The sequence below is a fragment of the Musca autumnalis genome, unplaced genomic scaffold (assembly GCF_047663935.1).
Source record: "Musca autumnalis isolate F117 unplaced genomic scaffold, ASM4766393v1 scaffold_2, whole genome shotgun sequence".
NCBI classification, from domain to species: Eukaryota; Metazoa; Arthropoda; class Insecta; order Diptera; family Muscidae; genus Musca; species Musca autumnalis.
This window is the reverse complement of record NW_027411755.1, coordinates 186,077,419-186,103,725: the sequence shown is the minus strand read 5'-3', so window position 1 is coordinate 186,103,725 and position 26,307 is coordinate 186,077,419. Positions and strand designations below refer to the sequence as shown.

Genomic DNA, 26,307 nt, shown 5'->3' with positions numbered 1-26,307 from the left:
TGCAACCGTCTCACACAAGCATCAGAGCCATTCACTGTTTGGGTGAGGAAATCACGCGATTCCTCGGCTGCCCTGCCAAAGCCGGTCTTTCTCTCATCCACATTATCGGAAGTAATGACCTTCCTCAGAAGACCCTCTACCAGCAACCAGTGATCGTCACTGATCCTGCCTTCAGGATCAGTTCTATCAATGTTTGCCACCAGAAGGTCATCTGGGGCTGTGATTCTCGCAGGCCTGTACGGCTCACCTGGCTTCTCTCCAGCAGGTTTAGGGAGTTTTTTGTCCCGGGCTGCCTTTGCAGGCTCTCCCTGGTTGAGCTCCCTTAACTGGCTGTCGAGCGGCCATTTTCGGATACGACCGGCAGGTCGACTATCAGACTGACGATCACCCAACCTCTTAGCATGTGGATGCGGGTTCTTTTGAGGACCTCACTCTCTTCATACTCGATTGTACTGAAGAGGTTGTCTTCTGGCCGCTAGCCAGCTTTGAGGTTGATGGACCATCTGTCGCCCGACCTCCAGAAGAGCCAGTATTCCTTTTCGGCCCGTTTTTGTTTTTCCCCGAGGGGCTGGATTTGTTCCCCGCCACTGATTCCGCAGATGCCTGTTTATCAGGCTTCCGCAAATCAGTAGCTTTATTTGGGGTACATATAAAACTTTCCGTATGAAAATTGTCGGTATAGGTCCACACCTTCATATTGCCCCCATATAACGGTACCTCCCGAATTTCGGTACTTTGAAGGTTGTGACCACAATTACCCACCGAAATAGCTGAAAATTGGTATTTAGTCTTCGCTGGGGATATAAAACTTTCCACCTGAAATTTTAAGGTGTAGGTCCATGTCTTCATATAGGTGAAGGTGGTGGCGTCAATATCTCACCAAAATGGCTAAAATTTTGTATTTATTCTTCGTTGGCGGTATAAAACGTTTCACCTGAAATTTGTCGGTATATGTCCACGTCTGAAATGGCTGAAATTTGTTATTTAGTGTTCTTTGAGGGTATAAATCTATCCACCTGTAATTGATCGGTATAGGTCCACGTCTCCATATAGCCCCCATAGAACGGTACCCACCGATGTTTGGTATTTTGAAGTTCGTGTCCTCAATAAACCTTTCCACCTGAAATATGTCGGTATAGGTTCACGTCTTGATATAGCCCCCATAGAACGGTACCTCCCGATTTTCGGTATTTTGAAGGTGGTTGCCAAAATGGCTAAAAATTGGTATTTAGTCTTCGTTGGGCGTATTAAACTTTCCACGGTGCTCTTGAATCAAATTTAAATGGAAGGAGTTTACACCTGAGAAGTTTTTGCGGATTCTGAAACTACAATGTTCATAGATGAGAAAAATAAAAAAAACAGAAAAAATCGCCGGAGCGCTTTTTAAGTAAATCGCGATTCAAGTTGACATTTTTAGGGGTTGTTTAGGTTTTTGCTATTTTGCTTGGAAACCGCAAGTCGTATCAAAATGGGAATAAAAAAATGTTGTAGCTATCAAAATTCTCTACAAGATTGGCCTTAATTATATATTCGTAGGTTTTACAACTTTTGAGATATAGAAGTTGAAATTGGGACAATTCAAATTCAATTAAATTCTGTATCGTCTCCTTATAAACCAATGCCATGACAGCAATTTCCCAACTCACAGCTATAAGATTTTCTCAGGTCCCATGCCGATAAGACTTGCCGTATTCAAGCAAAATCGCGAAACCCTAACAAGAAAACCTAAAAATGTAAACTGAGCTTCTTTATCTCAAAAATGGTACAGCCTGGGAACAAATCATGAACGTCAATCCTCTAGAGAATTTTCACAGCTACAACATTTTCTTTAGCTCCATTTCGATTGGACTTGCGGTTTCCAAGCAAAATCGTGAAAACCTAAAAAACACCTAAAAATGTGAATTTTGACCGCGAATTTTTTAAAAATTCCTACAGCGATTTTTTCTTGGTTTTTGATTTTTCCCATCTATGAACATTGCTGTTTTAGAATTCACAAAAACTTCCCCTGTGTACGCGGTTTTCATTAAAAGTTAGTTAAGGCGCACCCTTTATGGCATTGTTTTATAAGGGGGCAATACAGTCAGTGCATTGTCCCAATTTGAACTTCAATACCTCAAATATGGTAAAACCTACGAAAATACCGTGAAGGTCAATCTTGTAGAGAATTTTCACAGCTACAAAATTTTCTTCAGTCTCAATTTTCTCAGTCCCCTAAAAATGTCAACTTGGGTCGCGATTTATTTATATTTAAAAAGCGCTCCGGCGATTTTTTGTTTTTTGATTTTTCTCATCTATGAACATTGTAGTTTCAGAATCCGCAAAAACTTCCTAGGTGTAAGCACCTTCCATTTAAATTTGATTCAAGAGCAGCCTGTTTCCACTTGAAATTTATCGGTATAGCCCCATAGAACGGTACCACCCGACTTTCGGTATTTTTAAGGTTTAAGCCCCAATATCTCACCGAAATTGCTGAAATTTGGTATTTTGTCTTCGTTTGAGAATAAACCTATCAACTTGAAAATAATCTGTATAGGTCCATATCTTCATATAGCCTTCATAGAACGTACCTTCCGATTTTAGGTATTTTCAAGGTTTATTTTGCTAATTACTAATTGTTCATATTTACTTCAATATAGTTCGTGGTTCGGCCCGCCCAAACTTAACGTCGTTCTTACTTGTTGGTTTTCCGATGGTTGAATTTAGACTTATATGACTATGCTTTTACAACATTATGTATTAGTACCAATTTGTATATATATTTTTTGAAAAATATGCGCTTCATACTAATTTGAAAATTTTCATTTTTTAATGTTGCGAATTTTTCGTTATTTTGTAAATATGTTGTCGCCGTGAAGAAGAAAAATGTTTTTGTAAAAATTCATTTGTTGTTTCATTTTTTAACATAGTCCAAAAATAACAAATTTTTGTGAAACAATTAAATTGGATAGAGACACATGAGACATTCTTTATTTTGTTTTATATTACATATTTTTCTTTGTTCTTCTTCTTCTCTACTCCTCCTGTGCTCCCCTATTTTGAAATGCAACATTATGTATTGTGCTCAATCCACACCACAACATCAACATCGAACCAACAACTTTGCAAAAAAAAATTTTAACAAATTAAAAAATTCGTTCTTTATCAACAAATTAAGGCCAACCGCCAGCAAATCCTCTGGCCGATATAAACGAAGAACCCAATTATCAATTTGTACGAAAAAATGCCGTACGCAAGAAATCGCTGCGTTCCGATTCATTGACGATAAAACCAAACGAACGTCAATTAAAGGATATTCTCGAAATGGATAATCCCTTGCAGTATGACAATGATGATAGACAAAAGCAACAACAGCAGCAGCAACAGGATTATATACAATTTACACCGAATGATGCCTATCAAAAGGCCACAAATGATTTCAATAGCATACTTGAGGATTTTGAGAGATTTTTAACAATGAATGGCCACAAATATGCTGGCATGGAGGAGGAGCAACAACAGCAAAAAGGGGATTTTGATGCAATGATGATGATGGCGGCCCAGCAGAAGCAATCAGCCAGTGTCACCTCCACAACAAGTAAATTCACTCCCTTGGCATTGGCAGCACATGCCACGGCAATGGCTGTATTGGGTAATCAAAATCATTTCAATACACCAGCACCACCAACAACTACCTCCTCCACCAACAACAACAACAGCTCAAATATAATGGCATCAAGGGATACTTCATTAAATGCTCAATGGGATGTTTGGTCCTCAGTGGATGGTACCGGCATTGCAAACACATCTAGTGGCAATCAACAACAACAGCAGCAGCAACAGTATCAACAGCATAACCGTACGCCGGCAGCATGGCAAACAACAACAAGCCTTTTTGATATAAAAGAACAGCAACAACAACCGTATCAGCAACAGCAATCGATGGGCATGTCCTTATTCAGTAGCAGTACTAGTGCCAATATCCTTAACCCGTCCAACACCAACACCACCACAACCTCCTACTTTGCTACACAACCAACAATTACGAACCTGGTATCTGCATCCGCCACATCCACATTGAAATCGGGGAATATCACCACCACCAACACCACCAGTATGTCTAACTCAAATCCTTTTCGTATGCATCTCGATGTTGTTTGTGATGATGATAATAACACAAAACCAATAAGTTTATTTTCTAATAATAACAGCAACAACAACAATAATAATAATTCTTTAAATAGCCAATTTCCTAGTTCTTCATCTTTTTGCATTGCAACAACAAATACAAATAATTTTAATTTTGTTAAAAATTCAAATTCAACTTTTGATTTGTTTGATGATGTGAATTCTTCTTCTTCTTGTTTTGCAAATAATAATAATTTCCATATTAATTGCAACACTAGCAGCAACAATACAAATCCCTTTAGCCCTGCCACAACACCTCCACCTACTCCTACGAGTTTCCCCGAAACATCTTCAACATATTCTGCCACATCAATACCAAGCGTCTATGATGATCCTTTTTCAACCGACCACATACTGCAACAACATCCTAATCTACTTTCCCTCTTCCCTTCGATAACCTCCCCCTCTTCACAATCTTCCTCATCGACTTTTGCCTGCAATAATGTTGTTGTTGTTGATGATGATGATGAAAATGCAAATCAAATTCCAAATCTCTTTAATTCAAATCCAACATCAACGGATTGCCTTAAATCACAACTGGAAGTGGCCATCGCCGCCGCTGCCGACGCCAACAACAATATTTCAAATCGAACTATACCCATTTCAATTGTTTCAAATGAAAGCCTGGCTAGCTCCTCCAGCATCATCACAACTTCTACATTTTCTTCTACTACCACCACCAACAACCACTACAACAGCAACAACCACATATTTTCCAATAATAAAAATGATTACAATAACAACAACAATAATAATAATATTAATAATTGTTGGCGTAAGTTATTTGTTGTTTCTTTTTTCTTTCGTTCAATTTTTTTTTAATTTGTTTTGAGTTCCATTTGTTTTGAAATATTCTTTAATTTGGTAATATTTAAGATTTCCTTTTATTTTTTGTGTACACAGTGCTATAACGGCTCATCCTCAAGATTTGGGCTTTCATGCAAACTTCAGTCAACGCCATAACCTCAATTTTATGTTTTATTTTTCATCCTTAAAATTTGGCCATAACCTCTCCACGCCAAATTTGCGCCTGAACCAATTTTAAATGGACGGTGATTACACCTGGGAAGTTATTGCGGATTCTGAAAATACAATGTTCATAGATGAGAAAAATCAAAAAACAACAAAAACATCGCCGCAGCGATATCTAAATAAATCGCGATCAAAGTTCACATTTATTGGGTTTTTTAGGGTTTAGAGAAAATATTGTAGCTGTGAAAATTCTCTACAAGATTGACCGTGTTTGAGATATAGAAGTTGATACTGTGACAATGCACTGACTGTAGCGTCTCCTTATAAAACAATGTCATGCACGGTGCGCCTTAATCGATAGGCAAAATCGTAAAAACCTAAAAAAAACTCTAAAAATGTGAATTTTGATGGCGATTTATTTAAAAATCACTCCGGCGACTTTTTTGTTTTCCTTATATATAAACATTGTAGAATCCGCAAAAACTTCCCAGATTTAAGCACCCTCCATTGTTGTAGCACTCTGTCTTTTGTTTCGTTTCCTAATACGCCAAATTTGCTACATTGCTTGTTGCTGCTGTTGCATTAATTGTGTTTTTTTTTTTGTTGCGTTGATCCTGTTCTGATAATTGAATGCATGATTTTTTGATAACATTTTACAATTTGTATTGCTTATTTTGTTTCAATACAATTGTTGATCTTTTTATCAGCTCCTCATATAAGCTAGCGACTATAAAAAGCCGCATATTCATTACATTACATCCTTGTAAAAAAGGACAACAGGTGCTACATTTGGTAAAAATTTCAAAACTATCCTCAAGTAGCCTAGTTTTATGCCCATTAAGATAAATTCGTATTTAATTAGCGAAGACACAAATCACTCTAGCGAAGACACAAATCACTGTAGCCGAGACACAAAGCGCTCTGTAAACGCTTTTGGTAACAGCGCGTTAGCAGAACACTGTTAACGATAACAGAGCTATTCAAAAACGGGTTTCTTTGTAAAAAAATATCTTTTTTAGAGTATTTACGGAAAATTCTGCCAGGACAACATGGGTACCGTTGGAAAGCTTATCGAGAAAACTACCCCCTGCGCTAATAAAATCTTTAAAAAATATTGACCGATGTCGCGATATTTACTGTGTTTGCGATAAACCCTGCAATAAGGATAATTATCCCAGCAAAATTTGAAGGAAGGTGTTCTATGCGATGACGTGATTTCATGGCATATTTTGCATTGGTTCAAAGCAAGTCGTGAAAGATCCGATCTTTTCATTAGCATTTAAACCCATGCAAAGGAAGTCGTGAAAGATCCGATCTTTTCATCAGCATTTGAATCATTTTTACTGATCACTAGGAACAAACAAGTCGATTTGTACATCCCTACATGTAGCGACATCAAAACAAAAGAGTATACATTTCCAAAATTTTTGTTATAAAATTACAAATTAAATGTAGGTTCACGAACTAGAAATTCTTAAAGGAGTGCTGTTGGAGTCCATGTCAAAATCTGAACTGGTGATGAGAAGATAATAGAAAAGCTTTTGTAAGATGAAACAAAATCAGTGGCTGAGAGGACGAAGTAAACTCTGTTGGGGTGCTGCGGCGGTGATAAAATTGAAATTTTGGGTGTAAACTTTATGCGGATAAATTAGTTCTAGTTATTTCATGAATTAGTTTGAATTAATAAAGAGTTTGGTTTGTCATGAAAACATATTTCAATACAGAATTTTCCATTTTCCAAACAAGACATGCATAGGATCCGACAATGAATGTCATCTTAAGATCCGAAAATTAATGTCATCTTATGGTGGTCACGCTCATATAAAATTCATGAGTGAAAATGCTAAAAAGATGACATGCCAGATCACTTGCACCCATGGTTCAATAGCATCCTTGGCATCGAACATTTTGCTGGGTATTTTAACCACAGATCCTTTAAGGAAAATTCTGCCGGGACAACAGGGGTACCATTGGAAAGGTTATCGAGAGTGCTATCCCCTGCGCTACTAAAATCTTTAAAAAATATTGCCCGATGTCGCGATATTTACTGTTTTTGGGATAAAACCTGCAACAAGGTTAATTATTTGGACCACAGATCCTTTAAGGAAAATTCTGCCGGGACAACAGGGGAACCATTGGAAAGGTTATCGAGAGTGCTATCCCCTGCTATAATAAAATCTTTAAAAAATATTGCCCGATGTCCCGATATTTACTGTTTTGGGATAAACCCTGCAATAAGGATATTTGGACCACAGATCCTTTAAGGAAAATTCTGCCGGGACAACATGGGTACCATTGGAATTTTCCTTAATATCCTTAATATCGAAATAATTATCCTTATTACAGGGTTTATCCCAAAAACACTTAATATCGCGACATCAGGCAATATTTTTTAAAGATTTTACTAGCGCAGGAGATAGCTGTTTCGATAAGCTTTCCAATGGTACCCATTTTGTCCTGGCTGAATTTTCCTTAAAGACCCTAAAAAACATATTTTTTACAAAAACCCATTTTTGAATAGCTCTGTTAACCTTAACAGTGCTCTGCTAACGCAAAAGCGTTAACAGAGCGCTTTGTGTCTGCGCTACAGTGATTTGTGTCTTCGCTAGAGTGATTTGTGTATTCGCTAGAGTGATGTACAACAACAACATTCGCTCTCTTCGTTCTCTTCTGCCATTGTTTAGCAAAGGAAATACCCTCTCAGAGAGATTAATGCACAAAACATTTTGAGTGTATTGGTGCGCACGACAACTACCGAACCGAATACTGCTTTGGCCTACCCTTTGCATATCGTAATATTTCTTCGAATATTAGATACAAATAAACGGTGGTGCTTATTCTTCCGGTACCTCCCCACAAAGGTTCGAAAATATTCGTTAAAAAAACGATATCTCATAAACGAAATAACCGATTTCGTCCAATCTTTGGATCTCGAAATATTTTGTCCACTTCTTGGGGTACCAACCACACAAATGTTCAACATGTTTAATTAAATGCGGTTAGGGGTCTGTTCGAGGACCCTTCGGAAATTTTTACCGAGGGTACTCCTGGTGTCGCTGTTTACAACGAAAACATGTTTTTTCGTTGACAAGTTCATGTTTCCTGATATAATGGTCCAAATTGTATGGTGACCAACATAAATAACTGGTGGGCGCGATATGTATTGGGACCCACTTCCAAAATAGACTATGTAGGTCCATTCCTTTAGGTTAAAAACTTTTGAGCTTTAATCCAAATCCATATTTTGTCGGCAAGTTCATATGCCCAAATTCTGAAAACACCATACATAAGTTTTCTGGTAAAGAAGTGTTTCCGTTCACAAAGATATTCCCTATCTCTGTCGGCAAAGGCGATTTCTTCATTTTTACTTGTTGTGCACCATGCCACTGCGAGCTCTCATATATCCATTCAAACCAGCGCCTTATTGACCGGACAAAACGTGGAATTGATGTGCCATCCGCTGTGCAGCCCTGACATCAAGAATCAAAAGGCGTAGTCAACGATTTTCGTTGCCAGAAGATGCTTTTCAAGCGTACAAACCCCATGTTTTGGAGGTGTTCTCAATCGGATTGGAAAAAGTGATTCAACAATTTGTTTGAGCACATAAAAAAATGTATAAATCATGCTTGAGACTACTTAAGAAAACAAAAAAACTATTTAAAAAAAAACTATCGAGCAGTCCTCGTATAGTTAATACCTTTAAATAAAAAAAATTAATTAAAATTAACTGTGTACGATGATGAAACTATTGCGCATAGCCAATAGATATCATCCGCCGTGGTGCAATGGTAGCCACGCCTTCTGAATGCGGCTTACATTAGCTCAGTATTCTTCAGCCATTTAAAACTTCTTTAAAAAGTGGTGTCGTTAGGGACGCCGTTCTGACTCGATTATCGCTGGTACCGCTAAATAAGATATATTTGCCGACAAAAATGTTGATTAGGATTAAAGTTAAAACGTGTTGCGGAGGAGTTGCTTGAAGGAATGGACCGACATAGTCCATTATGAAAGTGGATCTTATTTAGGGAGTCATATATTTTCGATAGATATCGCGCCCACTAGTCATGCCAGGAAGCAGAAAAACAAAATATAGTTTTTTTCCGAACAAAAGCAGGGTAAATGCAAAAAAGGACCATGAAAAAGCGACAATATCGATTAGTTATCAATGAGAGCCGTACCTAAAATTTTCTGAGCGCCATTTTTGCAGAATATGTCGAAGCTGAAAATTGTCATTTTGATGTACTTTTATTGCGGTTCTTGAAATAAAGGACGAAAAGGACATGGAAGGAAGAGAGTTAGAAGATCGAAATATTCTAAAAAGATCCTCATTAGATTTGACTGAAGACATGTCATATCAAAAATAAGCCAAAACAACAGCGAACAAAGATATAACGCTAATTTCTGATGGCTTATAGGGTCTCAAGAGAAAAATTCATCACGCCATAACTCAAAAGTTCGACTCACGGCGGATCTGCCCTTTGGGGTTCTGTATATACTCATTAAGGGCTTTCACCCCCAAAAAGAATTTTCCAATTTTCGACGTGGATAATCACGGCAAGAGTGCATTGATCAAATTAAACCTTTCTATGTCGATAAAGGGCCATCCTATATCATTACGAAAAACTGGATTAATGAATTCAATCGTGGCCGATACTCTCCAAAAATGAAGGTCGTTAGGGTCATCCAAAAACGGCCGTTGTGTCAGAAAAATATTAAACCGTGCGTAAACGGATAATGCAAGATCGCAATGCTATATACCGTGATATAGAGTCATCCTTGGGTATTTCTTCCACCAACTAACATTTGATATTGCATGAACACCTGACCGCAAAAATGGATTTTTTCCTCGCTAGATCCAGCAAAATTGTTCAATCGCTCAAAAAAGGTTCTTGTGGATTGGTACAAAGAAATTGTGAATAAAAACAATCGCGGTGCTTCAAAGGACATTTTTAAGATCGTCACAGACGACGAATATTGGATCTATGCTTAGAAGCCCGAAACAAAACAGGAATCGACCGTTTTTTTCTTCGAAAGCGAGCCAAATGCAACGAAGGTTGTTCATGGAAGAAGACCTTCGAAACAAAGGGTCGCTTGTTTCTTCGGCAAAGCTGACCGTGTGGCGACTATTCGCCTTGAGAAATTTATAGCGGTTAATTCTGAGTGTTACACTACAATTTGTTTGCCTGAAGTCTCCTGAGAAATTCGAAAAACGAAGAAGAGAAGACAGATCGTTCTGCATAATGACAATACGAGCTCTCACAGATTGGTTCAAACCAGCGCCTGTTTGACCGGACAAAACGTGGAATTGATGGGTCATGCGTCTAACAGCTCTGACTGGAATCCAATGACTTCATTTGATTCCAGCACATCATGAATAATGGCGTGGCCAACGATTTTCGTCGCCAGGAGAAGCGTTCAAAAAACATGTTCTGAAGGTGTCTCAATCAAGCCATTGTAACAACCCAACACCTGGTCATATGTCAAACTGTCCTGAATACGTTTAGGAATAAACTGTCAAACTTACCAAAAAAAACTGTCAAATGCCGCCTGACAACAAGGATGTTGCATAGGCCCTCGTACAATAAAACACTTTTAAAATCATTTTTATACCCTCAGCCTTTAGGCTAGAAGGGTATATACTTTGATACGAAAAATGTCTGTCTGGCTTGTGCGCACAATAACTCTCGAACAGTTCAACCGATTCGAACCAAATTTTGGGTATCGTAATATTTTGTCCAAACTTAGTTTAAGTTCGAAGATTGACCATATCGGTGCACTCCTTCTGGTAGCTCCCCCACAAAAGTTCAAAATTTTTCTGTAAAATGGTCTGAACGATAACTCTCGAAGGGAGCTATCGATTTGGTCAAAATTTTGCACATCGTATTATTCCTTCCAGATATAGATTTGGTTCGAATTTGAACGATATCTGTCCACTCCTGATTTTGCAATTTTTTTCAGTAAGTTTTCCTTGCGGCTCCCTTTATGACGGTACAAATTTTTTCTTGCGGAAGTCCGTACTTCCTGCGATATTGGCCTAAAAGCTCCAAGAAACCCTGACGGCACCAACCAAAATGGCAAATCGCAAGAAAATCCTCGCAGGGAATTTCTGATTGGTGCAGCCTTACACATCGTATTATTTCATCCAGTGATGTATCAGGTTGGAATATGGATTGTATCGGTCCACTCCTTCAAGTACCTCCCACACAAAATTCGGATAAAGTGAAGTTTAAGAGCTCATCACGGATCGTTTTGAATTTTTTCAGTAAGTTTTTTTGTGGCTCGCTTTACGACGGTACAATTTTTTGCCGGAGTAAGTTAATAATTCCTGAGATATTGGCCTAAAAGCTCCAAGAAACCCTGACGGCACCAACCAAAATGGTAAATCCGCAAGATAATCCTCGCAGGCAGTTTTTGTTTGATGCAGGCTTTGCACATCGTATTATTTCATCCAGTCCAGTATGGGATTGAAATATAGACTATACACGGTGCCCCTTAACTAACTTTAAATGGAAGGTGCTTACACCTGGGAAGTTTTTGCAGATTCTGAAACAAAAATGCTCATAGATGAGAAATATCAAGAAACAAAAAAAATCGCCGGAGGGATTTTCAAATAAATCGCGATTTAAGTTCACATTTTTAGAGGTTCTTTAGGTTTTCACGACTTTGCTTGGAAACCGCGAGTCCTATGTTAATGGGACTAAAGGAAATGTTGTAGCTGTGAAAATTCTCCACAAGATTGACCGTTATGATATTTTCGTAGGTTTTACCGTTTTTGTGATATAGAAGTTAAAATTGAGACAATGCACTGACTGTATCGCCTCCTTATAAAACAATGTCATTACTGAAATTTCCCAAATTAAACATATATCTTGAAAATGCTACAACATAGGAAAAAATGCAGTCTTGCAGTCTTGTAGAGAATTTCCACAGCTACAACATTTGCTTTAGACTCATTTCGATACGACTTGCGGTTTCTAAGCAAAATCGTGAAAACCTAAAAAAGCCCTAAAATTGTGAATTTTGATCGCGATTTATTTAAAAATCCCTCCGGCGATTTTTTTCTGTTTTTATTTTATTTTTCTTATCTATGAACATTGCTGTTTCAGAATCCGTGAAATCTTCCCATGTGTAAACGGTTTTCATCAAAAGGTATTTAAGGCGCACTGAGCATGATATTGTTTTATAAGGAGGCGATACAGTCAGTGCATTGTCTCAATTTGAACTTCTATATCTCAAAAACGGTAAAACCTACGATATTATGTTTAGGCCCATTTACATAGGACTAGCGGTTTCCAAGCAAAGTCGTGAAAATCTAAAGAACCCCTAAAAATGTGAACTTAAATCGCGATTTATTTGAAAATCCCTCCGGCGATTTTTTTTTTTTTTCTTGATATTTTTCATCTATGAGCATTGTAGTTTCAGAATCTGCAAAAACTTCCCAGGTGTGAGCACCTTCCATTTAAATTTGGTTAAGGCACACCGTGTATATCGGTCCACTTCTTCGTGTACCTCCTACACAAAATTCGGATAAAGTGAAGTTTAATAGCTCTTCTCGCATCGTTTTGACTCTTTTTCAGTAGATTGTTGGAGCGGCCTCATTTACAATGGTACATTTTGTTCCTTACTTGTTTGTTCTTTATTTGAGAAATATCTCCGTTCGTTTCAAAATTTAAAACAACCCTTTTTTTAAATGTTGGATGTAATTGAAATTGATGTACTTTTGGAAAATGAAAAAAAAGACTATAGTTTCGAATATCGCCACGTGTTGTGATCAGATGTCTTAGCTTTTTTATTGAAACTCTTTCCTAATTTTATATTGACCCGAATTAAAGAAAAGGTATGGTTGGTGGTATATTCGTTTCAATGAAAAGAAGTTTTGATCATTAAGCTAAACGCCTTTCCGTTATTTTCGAAAATTATATTTAATTTTTTTAATTTTTACACTGCTTGTGATTTAATTTTATTTGTTCTTGGATTGGCATTTATTCAAAGCTCATCTGCGCCTTGAGCAAATTACTTACTAATTTAGCCTCTCATAATTCTTAAAAACTTTAATAAAGCTAAACAAAAATTGTTTAAAATGAAAAATTATGTACGAGTGAAAATAAAACAAGTTTGTCAACAAATATTTCTTCAATTTTAATAACCCCTCCCCGAAACCACATAATTGGTTGACTTTGTACAATAAATTATTTTTGAATTAGAAAAAATCATATATTTTTAAGTTTAGAAACAAATGTGTTGTTGTAATGAAAATTTAACACACTTGTTTTATTTTACATCTAAATATGTAAAATGCTTAAAGAAAAAATTTGTTATATTTGTTTAAATATTTATAGTTAATAAACTGATCTTTTTTTCAAACTCTTATTTTTAGGTCTTCCAATGTCTAATGGTATTACCATTAATAAAAATTCCACCACAAATGGCTTTAACAATAACAACAACAACAGTAATGTCAGCACATCTCCTGCAGCACCAGCAGCGGATCGTTATGCCGCCCTTAAAGATCTGGATGAACAGTTGCGAGAAAGTAAAGCGGTTGCAGCCCATGCTGCATCAATTGTCACAGCAAATGTTGTGGAATCTGGTTTTGGAAATCGTAAGTAGAATTTCAACACACTACAAAAAAAATTGTGTTTCACTTTATTCTATTTTTTGATTATTTTATTTATCACATTTATATTTCCAGCTACAAATGGTACAGTTAATCCCTTTGCCGCCCATACCCCAGCTGTTGTGGCAAATCCATTTCAAAATAACGGCAATGCTCCGAATGCAACACAACTGTTTGGTCAAATGACACTGATACCAAATGGCATGGCAAATGGATTTTTGAATGGACAAAAATCACAGGCCAATGTGGGATTCTTCAATTATACAGCAAATGGTTTCGCCAACACCAATAACAACAACAACAATGCCAGTAATATGCCAACAACAGCGGCGATAGCAACACCTGGAGGAGTAACCATTGGAGCAGCAGCGGCAACAATGTACACTACCGGAATACCAAATGGTTGTGGCTTTGGTTTCGGTGCAATGCATCAACAACAACAAATTGCAGCAACAGGAGCAGGACTAACGGGAAATGCTTTCAATAACCCTTTTGCGGTAAGTAATCGATGAATTGCAGCAATATTTAAATGATTATTATATAAAATTGTTGGTTATTTGTTTGTTTCCCTCTTTACAGGCTAGTGGAGCTCTAAACTCAAATAATCCATTTTTATGAGATTTACGAAGCCTTAGATACGCCAATGATCCTTTGCTAAACTATGAAATGCTTAGACGTACCTAAGCACCTCAATGATTTGTACATAGTTTAGTGGAAAACCAACCCCCCCTTAGTTTTTAATTTTGATTTTACTAAAACAAATTGAGAGGATTAAACGTCCTCCTACCCTCTATCTCTATTTTTTCTCTTAAAACTATAACTGTGGTTTATATAGTTTATTTCTTTTTTTTTAATTATAAAACAAACGAAATTCTCTTTTACAATATTTACCTATGTTCCCAGTTATATACCTCTACTATATAGGGGGTAGAATAGGGATATAGTTACAGAAAATTTATAAATAAAATAGGCTGCAAATATATAAAAAACAATACATATATAAATTTTCCTTATACAAAAAATACCAACAGAGAAGAAAAATCTAAAGCCTTATCTAAACAAGAAAGAATAGTCCATTTTATGAACAATAGTTATAAATATTAATAATATTATTAAATAAAATATTAGAAAAAAAAAAAAAAAAAAACAAAAACACAAAGTAATTATTATAAATATAAAATACAATTATATATACATAATAAATTACAACAAATTATAAATTGAAAAAAGTGTTACAAAAAAAAAAATCGAACAAATTTAATAAATAATTATTACAAAACGAACAACATCTTCAACAATAAACAAAAACAAACCTTTATAAATATATTTTTTCTTAACCACAAAAACTAAAATCAAAATAAATTACAACAAATAAATTAAAACCAAACTAAAGTGAAACAAATACTTCATTGACAAAAAGTAAAAAAGAGAGAAATACTATAAAACACACATACATACATACATATTTTTATTATAAGAAAATAAATAAATAAATATTATAATAAAATAATTTAAATAAAAATAAAAATAAAAAAATGAATATACAGGGAGTACCCAAATCTATGGATAAGAATTGAATGTAAGTCAAAATGAATTGTCTCACAAAATCATCAAGAAAATTTAATTTAATTTTGGTTATATTGGGGAAGAAGGTGGATGGATACCCCTGCTCTGAGAAATTTAATAATTTTTTGCGATCAAAGCTTGATGGCCCTTTATGACATTTGTTACACATTCAACCATTATTTAGTTTATTATTTTAAAATTTGTCTCGTATCCGCAAGAATGTTAACTCCCCCAGAAAAACTTGAAAAATAAGCCAGCTCCACAAGGTCCGTTGTTGATATGGGCATTTTGGTTGTATTAAACAGGATATATAGCCAAGATGATATATAGCCACGTTAAAAAAAACACATTGAAATAGCAATATTCCCATATGTACAAAAAAAGTTATGCGTGATCAAAGGTCAAATTTGAAGGGTTTTTTAGGTTTTCGACATTTTTTGTTGAAAACGGTGGGTCCAATCCAAAAGTGAATACGAGTAAATGGAGTAGATGGAGAAATTCTCAAAAATTTTGGTCTTTACGATTTTTTTCTAGAGCAAACCGTTCTTGAGATATAGCGGTTCTAAAAGACAGACTATCCCAGCAAAAAGTTTACCTCCAAATATGCTGTTAAATATTATGTACAAGTGATTTGGAATGACATCAAATTATGCATTTTCATTCATGATTTTTACAAGAGCGTGACTACCGAAAGATGCACTCCATTAGCACTAAAAACTATTTCTAAAAAAAATGTTGAAAATCTGATCGGATTTTGATATAGCTATAGAGGGCTCAAAATACCCAAAATCGGCCAAATATGCATATTAGAGATATATCAAAATTCGATCCGATTTTTAAAATTTTTTGTAGAAATGAGTTTTTTAACCACAATAATTAACTTGTAAAGTTTTTTCATCGATCGGACCATAATTGTGTCATGTCAAACTCAATACATGATTCCCTATCTTACATAGATATGTCCTTTCTCCTTATTGAATGGATTGATAGGATGCTGGAGAGCAGAATTATCAACTCGCATTTAGGGATGAGTTCTATCAGGAAGTCTGTCAACAGGGGTACACCCCAGGAGGGTGTGCTGTCACCTCTGCTATGGCTCCTGGTGATAAATGGGATATTACAAGATTTTGATAGAGTCGGTACGAAGGCCCTTGTAAAACTTTCGACTTGGGCTCATCGGAACGGTCTAGGCGTAAACCCGACAAAAACAGAGCTCGTCTTTTCACCAGGAAGAGGAAGGTTGCCGAATTTACCCTTCCCGTACTAGACGGAGTTGCGTTAAGTCTTTTTCTGGAAGCCAAGTACCTGGGTGTATGGGAAAACTATGCGACACAACCGCAAATCTGACTCTCTCATTATAATATGAGGTCGAACATTGTATATATATTAAGGGGTCGATTATCGATAGCAATTATCATTGAGTTTAGTTGTCAGTTGTCAAAATTATTTTATGTATGGCCAACCTTCATCTAAAGAATCTCAGTTGACGAACCGGCTATTTCTCAGCAACCAGTTATTTTCAGTTGCAGTGAATATTTTCAAAGAAACAAGAAGTAAAATTGAAAGGAAAAAACATTTTCTTAACAATTGTTGATTATTTGCAAAATATGGTGAAAATAACAACAACAAAACACGTTGAAATATTGATAAATTGAGTGCAAATCCAATGTGCACATGGGTTCCATCTATACAGCCAGGGATTTTCATTTTGAATAAAAATGATTTTTTTTAATGATTTTATTAATTTTCTCGTTTAGAGTTAAGCTTAATGATCTGAAATTATTTGCAAGTGAAAAAGGAAAGCCATGGACTCGAACCCACATAGTCACCAAATTACGTTACCTGGTTTCATTGGTGGTAAAGCAAATCTTCGGACGTATCGACTATGTAATGGCTTCTCTGTCCTAGAACTTATCGTTTTTCAAATGCAAATGTGTTTTTATACATTAAAAAAAAATGATCTTCGCCCTAACAGGCAAAATTTCAAAAAATAAAAAATAGGCTGAGCCCGGCTGGGATTTGAACCCACGTCCTTGAAAAACATATCAAAAAAATGTTGTCACGGCGTGTTAGCGTTCAAAGCCAAAACTCATAACTTCAAAGGCATCGCAAAAAGCGGTTGTTGTGAAGAAAATACATTTCAACGGCCAAATATCCGTTAATGTATAAAAACACATTTGCATTTGAAAAACGATAAGTTCTAGGACAGAGAAGCCATTACATAGTCGATACGTCCGAAGATTTGCTTTACCACCAATGAAACCAGGTAACGTAATTTGGTGACTATGTGGGTTCGAGTCCATGGCTTTCCTTTTTCACTTGCAAATAATTTCAGATCATTAAGCTTAACTCTAAACGAGAAAATTAATAAAATCATTAAAAAAAAAATGATCTTCGCCCTAACAGGCAAAATTTCAAAAAATAAAAATGATTTTTGTTTTGTCTTATTTTTCCTCCTCCGACAATTTCGAAACGATCCAATTTTGGCACAACTTGTCCTCTATCAAGTGGACAACTTCCTTCAATACGTTCGACAATGTAAATTGAGCCATGCAATTGTTGTAATCATTGCCATGGGACTTTTGGAAACTTCCCTCAGCAAAAAATCTCAACGCAGCGCACACTTTTGAAAGTGGGGGTATTGCTGTTGATCTGTAACTTTCTTTGAAGTCATCCTTTAACGTTTCCACAATGTAAACTACGGCATCCTTTTCAATCGAAAATACGCCTTAAACCTAAAATAATTTACTGATTATACAGATCTTTCCAACATGAGCTTCAACTTACAGTGCAGACGGCAATTCCAATGCATTCGACCTGTCCCTCAAATTTATTCTAATAGATGTCATGTCCTGTACATTTTAATTTCAATTTTATTTCAATTTCTTTCATCATAAAAAATAATCCACTGAACTTATCATTTTAAAATAGTTTTTTTGGTGAAGTGTGCCTTTTAGATTAATATAGAGTTCAAAAGTTTGAAAAAACACTGATCGATAACACGTTTATCGACAACCCAGTGTTGACATCAATAATACAACATTCCATCTCAGTTGTGCTGACAATTGACAACGCAACTCAAGTTTAGTGGCAATGCATAATCGACCCCTAACAAAATTATTTTCCTTTCTTTCCCCTTCGTCTATGTAAAAATCTAAATAACTGGAAAAGACATCCAAAAAAAGACCTTTGACTGCGAATAATTTATTTTGCTCACATGGGATCGATGGGGACTTTTAGGACATAACTTCTAATTGCAAACCCTTAGCTTTCCACCAAAATGCAGCTTTGTGGGAATTTTTTCTGTTTCTGCCTTATACGGGGCTAAAGGTTAAAGTACAATGAACTTTGTTGCTTGCATCACGCTTAATTTCATGTAAAAGAATAAAATGCGATCTTGCATTTCTTTATTCGTTTACATAAATTTAGGCTTCAATAAGCATGTATTTTGCATTGTGCTCTCACCTTCATAACATTTGTTACATAGTCTTCTGCCAATAGTTGCACCATTTTTATTAGTTTACAATTTGCCTTGTCTCCAGAGAAATGCTAATACCCCAGGATATAAAAACTTGCCCTTTTTGTGCGTTACTAATAAAACGATCCCCCTTAACATGGCCCGTGTTTTAATGTCAGTTCTGTAGGCCTATTCTGTAACTTTTATCGATTGAAAAGTTGTTAAAGTTTCTTTTGTTTTTGTAACAACTACAAAACAAACAAATGAAATTGTTGTAAAATAAACAATGAGTAAAGTTGTTAAAAAGTTACTGAATAGGGGACGTTGTTGGTACTAAATATTGATTAATACTACAGTTGTCGTATTATTTGTAGTTCAAAACAAGTAAAAACAATTAAGAGTGGGCTATAGTCGGACGGGGCCGACCATTTGATACCCTACTACACCACATCCTCTGGACACTGTTTTCCACGGAATGTATTTTATATTATTCCCACACGTTATGTTATTGATACGACGGCTGCTCGAAATCTATTTGGCCTAGCCTACACCACGTGTTGTCAGACACCATTTGAATTTTTATACGTTATACGTTGTTGGTACTAAATATTGATTAATACTAGAGTTGTCGTATTATTTGTGCTTAAAAACAATTAAGAGTAGGCTATAGTCGGACGGCGGCGACCATGTGATATCCTACACCACATCCCGTGGGCACTGTTTTCCACGGAATTTATTTTATATGACTGAAACACATTACGTTATTGATATAATTATTGATATTTTTGCATCATTTTTATTGATATAGTTTAATCAAAGAAGAGGGCAAGGTTTTCAAGTTTCGTGTTCGTAATTTTTTAACCCAAGAAATTCGTCCTTGGAATGATAAAGTGTCTTCTTTCGATATTTTATGAGCATAAAAAGCTATAAATTACAACAATTTTCGTAGTTATTATTTTCCATAATATAAAAATATTCAAAATCCGTATTTGCATGTTTTTATTAAACAAACATATGGAGTTTATAAATATTTGCAATGATTTTGTCATGTACAATAGGGCTATAACCAAAAAAAAAATACCACACCAGTACCATTTGGGAAAAAATTGTGCTGATAACGAAAACGCGTTTTTAAGTCGATTCGGCGAAAAAAAGTTTCCGTTTCTTTGCAAATGAGCACATATTCTCTTGTATGATAGGTACAATAACATAAATAAATAAAATAAAACACAAAAATTCGTGAGTTTATAAAAAAACCAAAAAAATTGCGATATTGTCAATGGTGCAATGCTCTGAATTGTCGCGATTTGATAACAAATTGATTCAGAATGGTTTGGTATTGATTTTAAATTAGAGTAAATCTAATAATAAGTAATTCCAATAATAAGTACCTCTGCTATGAAAGTTCAAAATTGTTCGCTAAATTGGTGTGTACGATATGTCTCGAAGGGAGTCTAAACTTTCCACATCGAAAGAGATTTTTCCAGACATGGAACAAACCTGAAATGGATTGTATCGGATCCTTCAAATATCGTAAAATTACATCCAAAAGTACACAACTTCAACATAACTGCAGACTGTTCGAGGATCCTTTGGACATTTTGTAGGCTTGTTTACAACGATATCCTATTTTTCGTGGACAAGTCCATGTTTCCCGAAAAAGCTCTAAATAGTACGGTGACCCACTAAAATAGCTTATGGGCGCGGTAACTATCGAAAGGAGTGACTCTCATAATAAAATCCATTTCCAAAATGCACTAAGTCAGGGAAATATTTTGGTTGTGTAGTCGGCATTCGATCTGTTCATAGTCACAAATTAACACAGGCTGAGGGCATATAACTGTCGGAAAAGGGCTGTTTATTGTACTTATTTTCCAGAAAAAAGTCACAATTTTTTTAGTTCATTTCCAACTGTTTACAAGTTCACAAGTGATCATTCTGCAAGAGTAGATTCCTTATGGAATAATTATGTGAGGTTCAATAAGGATCGATTGTTATTTGTCAAAACTATGTAACATTTGAAGCAATACATTTAATTTATGAGATATTTATATTCTAGTTCCATGAACAGGGTCCAGCAAAGTCCAAAAACTTCTACTGCTACAATTAGGAAAAAATTATAAATAAATTAAAACATGAATACATATCAAGCACCTCCTGCATGGGGATCTCCAACTTAAAAATCTGTATTCGTAAAAATTAGGCTAAAATCTTCAAAATTGTATCCTAAATTTTGTGAATTGAATTGAATATATATACTTTGTACCAATAAATCTATTAACAACAACCTTTAAGGGGTTATAGCTACATGCAAATTAAAAAAAAAATCGAAATTTATTTTATTGACTCATTTTAAAGTACAGGTAGAGTATTATATGTCGCAAAAAATTTCGATTGAGACATTTATTGTGTTGTGTATATAGCATAAAAACTAAAAACGTGTTTTACTCGAAGTGGCACTTTTGAAAGCGGTGCCCACTGTAGCACGAAAATGAATGATCCGACCTTCATACGTTTTCGTGGGACTATTATAAACACCAATCGTGTGCTTAATCGACAGACTTAAAAAAAAACTGTTGACGGAGGCCGAAAACTATCAATTTGTTTCGTTAAAATCGCAGTTTTGAACAGATCACATTTTTTAAATGGATTTTTTTTAATTCCGTTTCGCTAAAGGACATGATTATTAGATTCGTAATGACCGCACAAAAATATATTCTGATCGGTTTATTCGTATTCGTAGTGGCCACCCCAAACAGCAAAACAGTGTTTTGTAGGCGGACATTTGTCAGAAAACTAAGCAAGATTTTTTGACAGAAAAAATTCCGAAAGTAGCTAAGGGTGTGACCTTTCAGATGAAAAAAATTTGGTAGATATCTTGTAAAAAACATAATAAAATATATTTGTTGATGCTCAATAAGTGGTTATAACCCTTGAAATAGCTTTAAGCAACGCTGCACAACATTTAAAATTTTTATGATTTTTGGTCGAGGTGGTGGGCCCCCGCGAATTGAAATCCTGCGTACGTCCCTGGGTAAGACCATGTGTGATAACCTACACTACTTCCTCTGTTCACTAGTTTTCAACGGAATTTAGTTCAAATGATTGCGACACGTTATGTTATTGATATAATTAATTGATATTCTTAGATCATATATTATTGATATAATTTGCATCAAAGGAGAGGACTATTGACCTCTTAGTTTTCAAGTTTCATGTTCGTAATTTGTCGGAATATGCCCCCAGAATTTCAAATTGGGTATTTTTTTCACAATGGTTAATATCAACAGCTAAATACAATCCGATCATTTTTAAAAATTATTGGCATTTTCCTTGACGTAACCTCTAACTTCGTGCAAACATTTATGAGTATTAAAATATAACTGAGACCATTTCATTGTCCAAGCAAACTGCCGTCATCAAATTATATATTTTAACCATAGACGGGCATTTGGTTAAATAACGCATTCAACTCCTTTCCACAAATTTTGGTTCACCCTGTAGATTTAATAAAAAAATAAATTAAAAATAATCTGTGAAAAAATATATAATTGCTTTAACACATTTGTAATTAATTAATGCAACAAAATAATTACAAACAAAAATATCATTTTTATTTATTTATCCACCTTAAATTATTTCGTTTTCATAAACTATAGAAAATAAACAACAACAAAACCACTAAACTGGCACCCATCCAGAGACCTACTTATTCCAGCAACATCTCAGAAAAGTTTTTTTTTTCGAAAAAAAACATTAAAACTGAAACAAAAATAGTTGTAAAAACACAAAAAAACAATAGCGGTATTCACTCATGGTGGTAAACCGGCATTGTAGATACAACTACAACTGTTTATAATACCACAACAACAAAATACATGAAAGTTTAATTTACCACAGGGTTGTTTATTTACTCGACCTAAAAGTATTGTAAACATTCCATTGTACTTTTACAAGGGTGTATAACATCTGATTGTTTTGCCGTCACTTTGTTGTGAGTTTTATTTTATGTCGGAGTTTTGTTTTGTGGTAGAAAAATGGGAAATATAAAACGAATAAAAGAATGGAGGCAAAGAAAAAACAAATTTTTATTAAAAAAGTGTAATAAAACTGAAACTAAAAGATAGACTTACGACGACGATAAGATGTTTGATTTGTTTACAACATTCACAAAAAAGTCGTTCACACTTCGTTGTAAAAACCCTAGAGTTGTAAATCTACCACCATGAGTGAATACCGCTAATAATTATATTAAAAATTATGGTGTTAAAATAAAATTAGTTGGCTTTCATTGTTTTGCTATTGAATTGATTTTCGTTGAAAATGTTATTCGTAATTTGTTAATTCTTTAATAAAGTTTTACGTGCTATTGTGTTTTATTTTTGTTTCTGTTTTAATTTTTATTTAAAAAAAATATCTTCTGTGCTGCAAATTATCCTTTGATTTCAATTTAAAGGTGAGAGTGAGAAAACTCACAGCAAATTTACTTTCAGAGTACCACCCAAGTCTTTTATCTGTTCATATTTTCTATATCTCTGTAAAGTTCTTTATAGTTCATTGTTTTATTGCGGTTTACTTTTTGTCATTAAGTGTTATACCTTTTTATATTATTTTCCATTTTGCAGTTTTTTTTTATAAAATTAATGCCCTGTTTCTCTAAGACGTTTCGAATTCAAATTCGTTCGAATTACTACCGAATTCCTGTTGCTGAAGGAAATGTTTGCTTGATTGAAAATAAAAACAATTTAAATATTTGCTCTGTTCCAGAACCTGCAAGAAGCTACTACTTTTTAATACGATAACGTTTTTTCCTTTATGTTATCGGAAAAAATAGTAAAAATTAGTAGATTCATGCAATACTAGAACAGACCATTTTTTTTTTTAAAAAATAGAAGTTTGGACGAATTTGTATTCGAATCGTCTGCGTGAAACAGGCCATACGTTTTGTTTTAATGTTGTTTTCCTCACTACAAAGGAAATAGTTTGTTGTCATTTTATTATTCATATTCTCCTTCAAAGATTTGATTGCGGTATTATATTTTAAATTTCTTTCCTTTTTAGAACCATACAAATAACTAATAAAAATTGTAACTTAACTAAAAAAAAACATTTTATTTTATTTTCTTTAATTGTAGTATACAAATTATTTGTAACGGCGTGATGATAGTGATTATTAATATGATTTTTATGTATACGTACCATTTATTAAGTTCATTAATTTTTATTCGTGTATTTTACACTGCGTAAATTATATATCCCCCAACACACACCCACATACATCCAAAACACTGTTTTATATTTTTATGTTTTATTCTAATAAAAAAACAAAAATATTTATCAAAATAATAAAAATGTTTATGTTGTTTTTTTTTATGATTTTCACTCTTTTTTGTATTTCGTATACCTTAGATTACCAATATCGAACTGATTTTTTACATTTGCAAATATAACACGCTTCCCCATAATTTTCGAAGAAAATTTGTTACACCCTTTACCTAGGATTTAGGTTATACACTCCACGTCAGTAGAATATAACACCTAAGTTTTTGTTAATGTTAGCTTATTTATCCCCAAATGACTGAATGAATCTACGTTTTTAATCATGTAGGCATTTAAGCTCTATGATGTTCCATATCAAACACGTTATATATATGTTTATAGCTCTTTGCGAAATGATTTTCTGATCATTTTTCCGATAGTACTAAAAAATTGGCATTTATCATTCTATTTTCGCGAATTGTTGAGATGTTAACTCCAAATTTTCTTTCAGTCGACAAAGCAGGGCATTTTACACCAAAGAAACCATATAAATAATTCAGCGGACACCGAAACAACAGCGTAAAAGGACTTAAATTGACAGATAAATGAAACGTCTCGGAATTTCAATAGGAGAATATAAGAATATTACACAGACAATCTCGACGAATTCAATCGAGTGCTTCGGATACTGATAAGATGGAACATTTCAAAAAAAAAAAAACAAGTAAAAAAGTATCAGTCGGCTTTGCCGACAGAGATATACCCTCAGCCTGTGTATATTGAAACAATTTTTTCACAAAAAAACGCATGTATTTAGGGAGTTTTAAAAATTTTGGGCGTTTGAACTGACAAAAATGTTGATTAGGATTAAAAGTTTTGCGGAGGAGATACTAAAAAAATGGATCTCCAGCCACTACATATGGTACCATAGGGGTTTTTTACAACTGCTCAAGAAGTATGGACTTGCCCCTGAAAAAGCTTTTACCATCGCAATTGAGGCAGCGAATGCAAGTTGCTTCAACAAAAATCTAAGTGATTCGAAAGCAGGTCTTAAAGTGAACATGTATCCGAAATTTTGTGTGGGAGCTACCGGATGGAATGGACAAATATAGTCCATATTTGAACCTGATCTATATCTGGTAGATATATTAGGATGTGTAAAGTATGGTCCAATTCGGCCACTCTCTTCAAGAGTTATCGTACGCACAATTTTTCCGAACATTTTTGAACTTTTGTGGGGGAGGTACCTGAAGGAGTGGACCGATATGGCTTATCTTCGAACTTAAACTTTGTTTGGACAAAATATTACTAAGGCCAAACTTTGGACCGAATCGGCAGACCAGTTGGAGAGTTATTTTGCCCTCCAACCTTCTCACACGGTGTCATGGGGGTTTTTTGCAACTTTCAGGCTATTTTCTCAGGAAGTATGGACTTGCCCCTGATGAAACTTATACCGTCGTATGGAGGGCAGTGAATACAAGTTGCTAAAGCAAAAATCAAAGCGATTCGAGAGATGGTCCTAAACTGAACTTTTCCAAATTTTTGTGTGGGAGGTACCCGACGGAGTGGACCGATTGAGTCCATATTAAAACCTGATCTAAGTCTGCTACACGCTCCACGATAGGCAAAGTATGGACCAAATCGGTTACTCCCTTCAAGAGTTATCGTGCGTACAAATTTTCCGAACATTTTCGAACTTTTGTGGGGGAGGTACCGGAAGGAGTAGACCGATAGCTCATCTTCGAACTTAAACTAAGTTTGGGCAAAATATTACGAAAGCCAAAATTTGAACCGAATCGGTTCATCCGTTCGAGAGTTATCGTGCGCTCCAGCCAGCCAGCCAGACAGACGGACGGACATTGCTCAATCGACTCCAAATTGTCTGAAACACATTTCGTCCAAACATACTTGGGGTCTAAAACCATTATTTCGATGAGGCACATTTTGCCCGTATGAAAGTGTATATACCCTCGTTAGCATAAATGCTGAGGGTATAAAAAAAATGAAAAGCGTCAAAATTTCTTACAATAAATTATTTTTCCGCGAACAAGTCTGCCGTCTGAAGGTTTGAAAGTATGCTCCACATTCAAAGGAAGGTGATCTAATATAAAAAAACAAACGCTATTTTAATACACTGAGGGAATCTAAAACCTCAATTTCCATGACTGTGTTTTCAGGCGAATAAGTGGCTTACATATGTGAGTTCAGTTAAACCAAACTACTAAATTCGTAAAATCCGGCATATAGAGCATAACCTGTTCCATTTATATTA

At 35.0% G+C, this 26,307-nt stretch overlaps 1 protein-coding gene across 3 annotated transcripts in view; it reads left to right on the top strand.

Annotated features, from left to right (window-relative positions):
• The window catches only part of drongo (Arf GTPase activating protein drongo), a 323,025-nt gene extending 308,119 nt beyond the window's left edge, over window positions 1-14,906 (top strand). For 2 of the 3 annotated variants that reach the window (XM_073970370.1, XM_073970372.1), the window contains exons 3-6: window positions 3,155-4,939; window positions 13,514-13,738; window positions 13,829-14,250; window positions 14,333-14,819. In XM_073970370.1, the coding sequence (XP_073826471.1) occupies window positions 3,155-4,939; window positions 13,514-13,738; window positions 13,829-14,250; window positions 14,333-14,371 (2,471 nt within the window). In that variant the 3' untranslated portion in view covers window positions 14,372-14,819. Of the gene's footprint in view, window positions 1-3,154; window positions 4,940-13,513; window positions 13,739-13,828; window positions 14,251-14,332 lie in introns of all 3 variants that reach the window. The other variant, XM_073970373.1, reaches the window with a different exon arrangement.
• The last annotated feature ends 11,401 nt before the right edge of the window (window positions 14,907-26,307 follow it).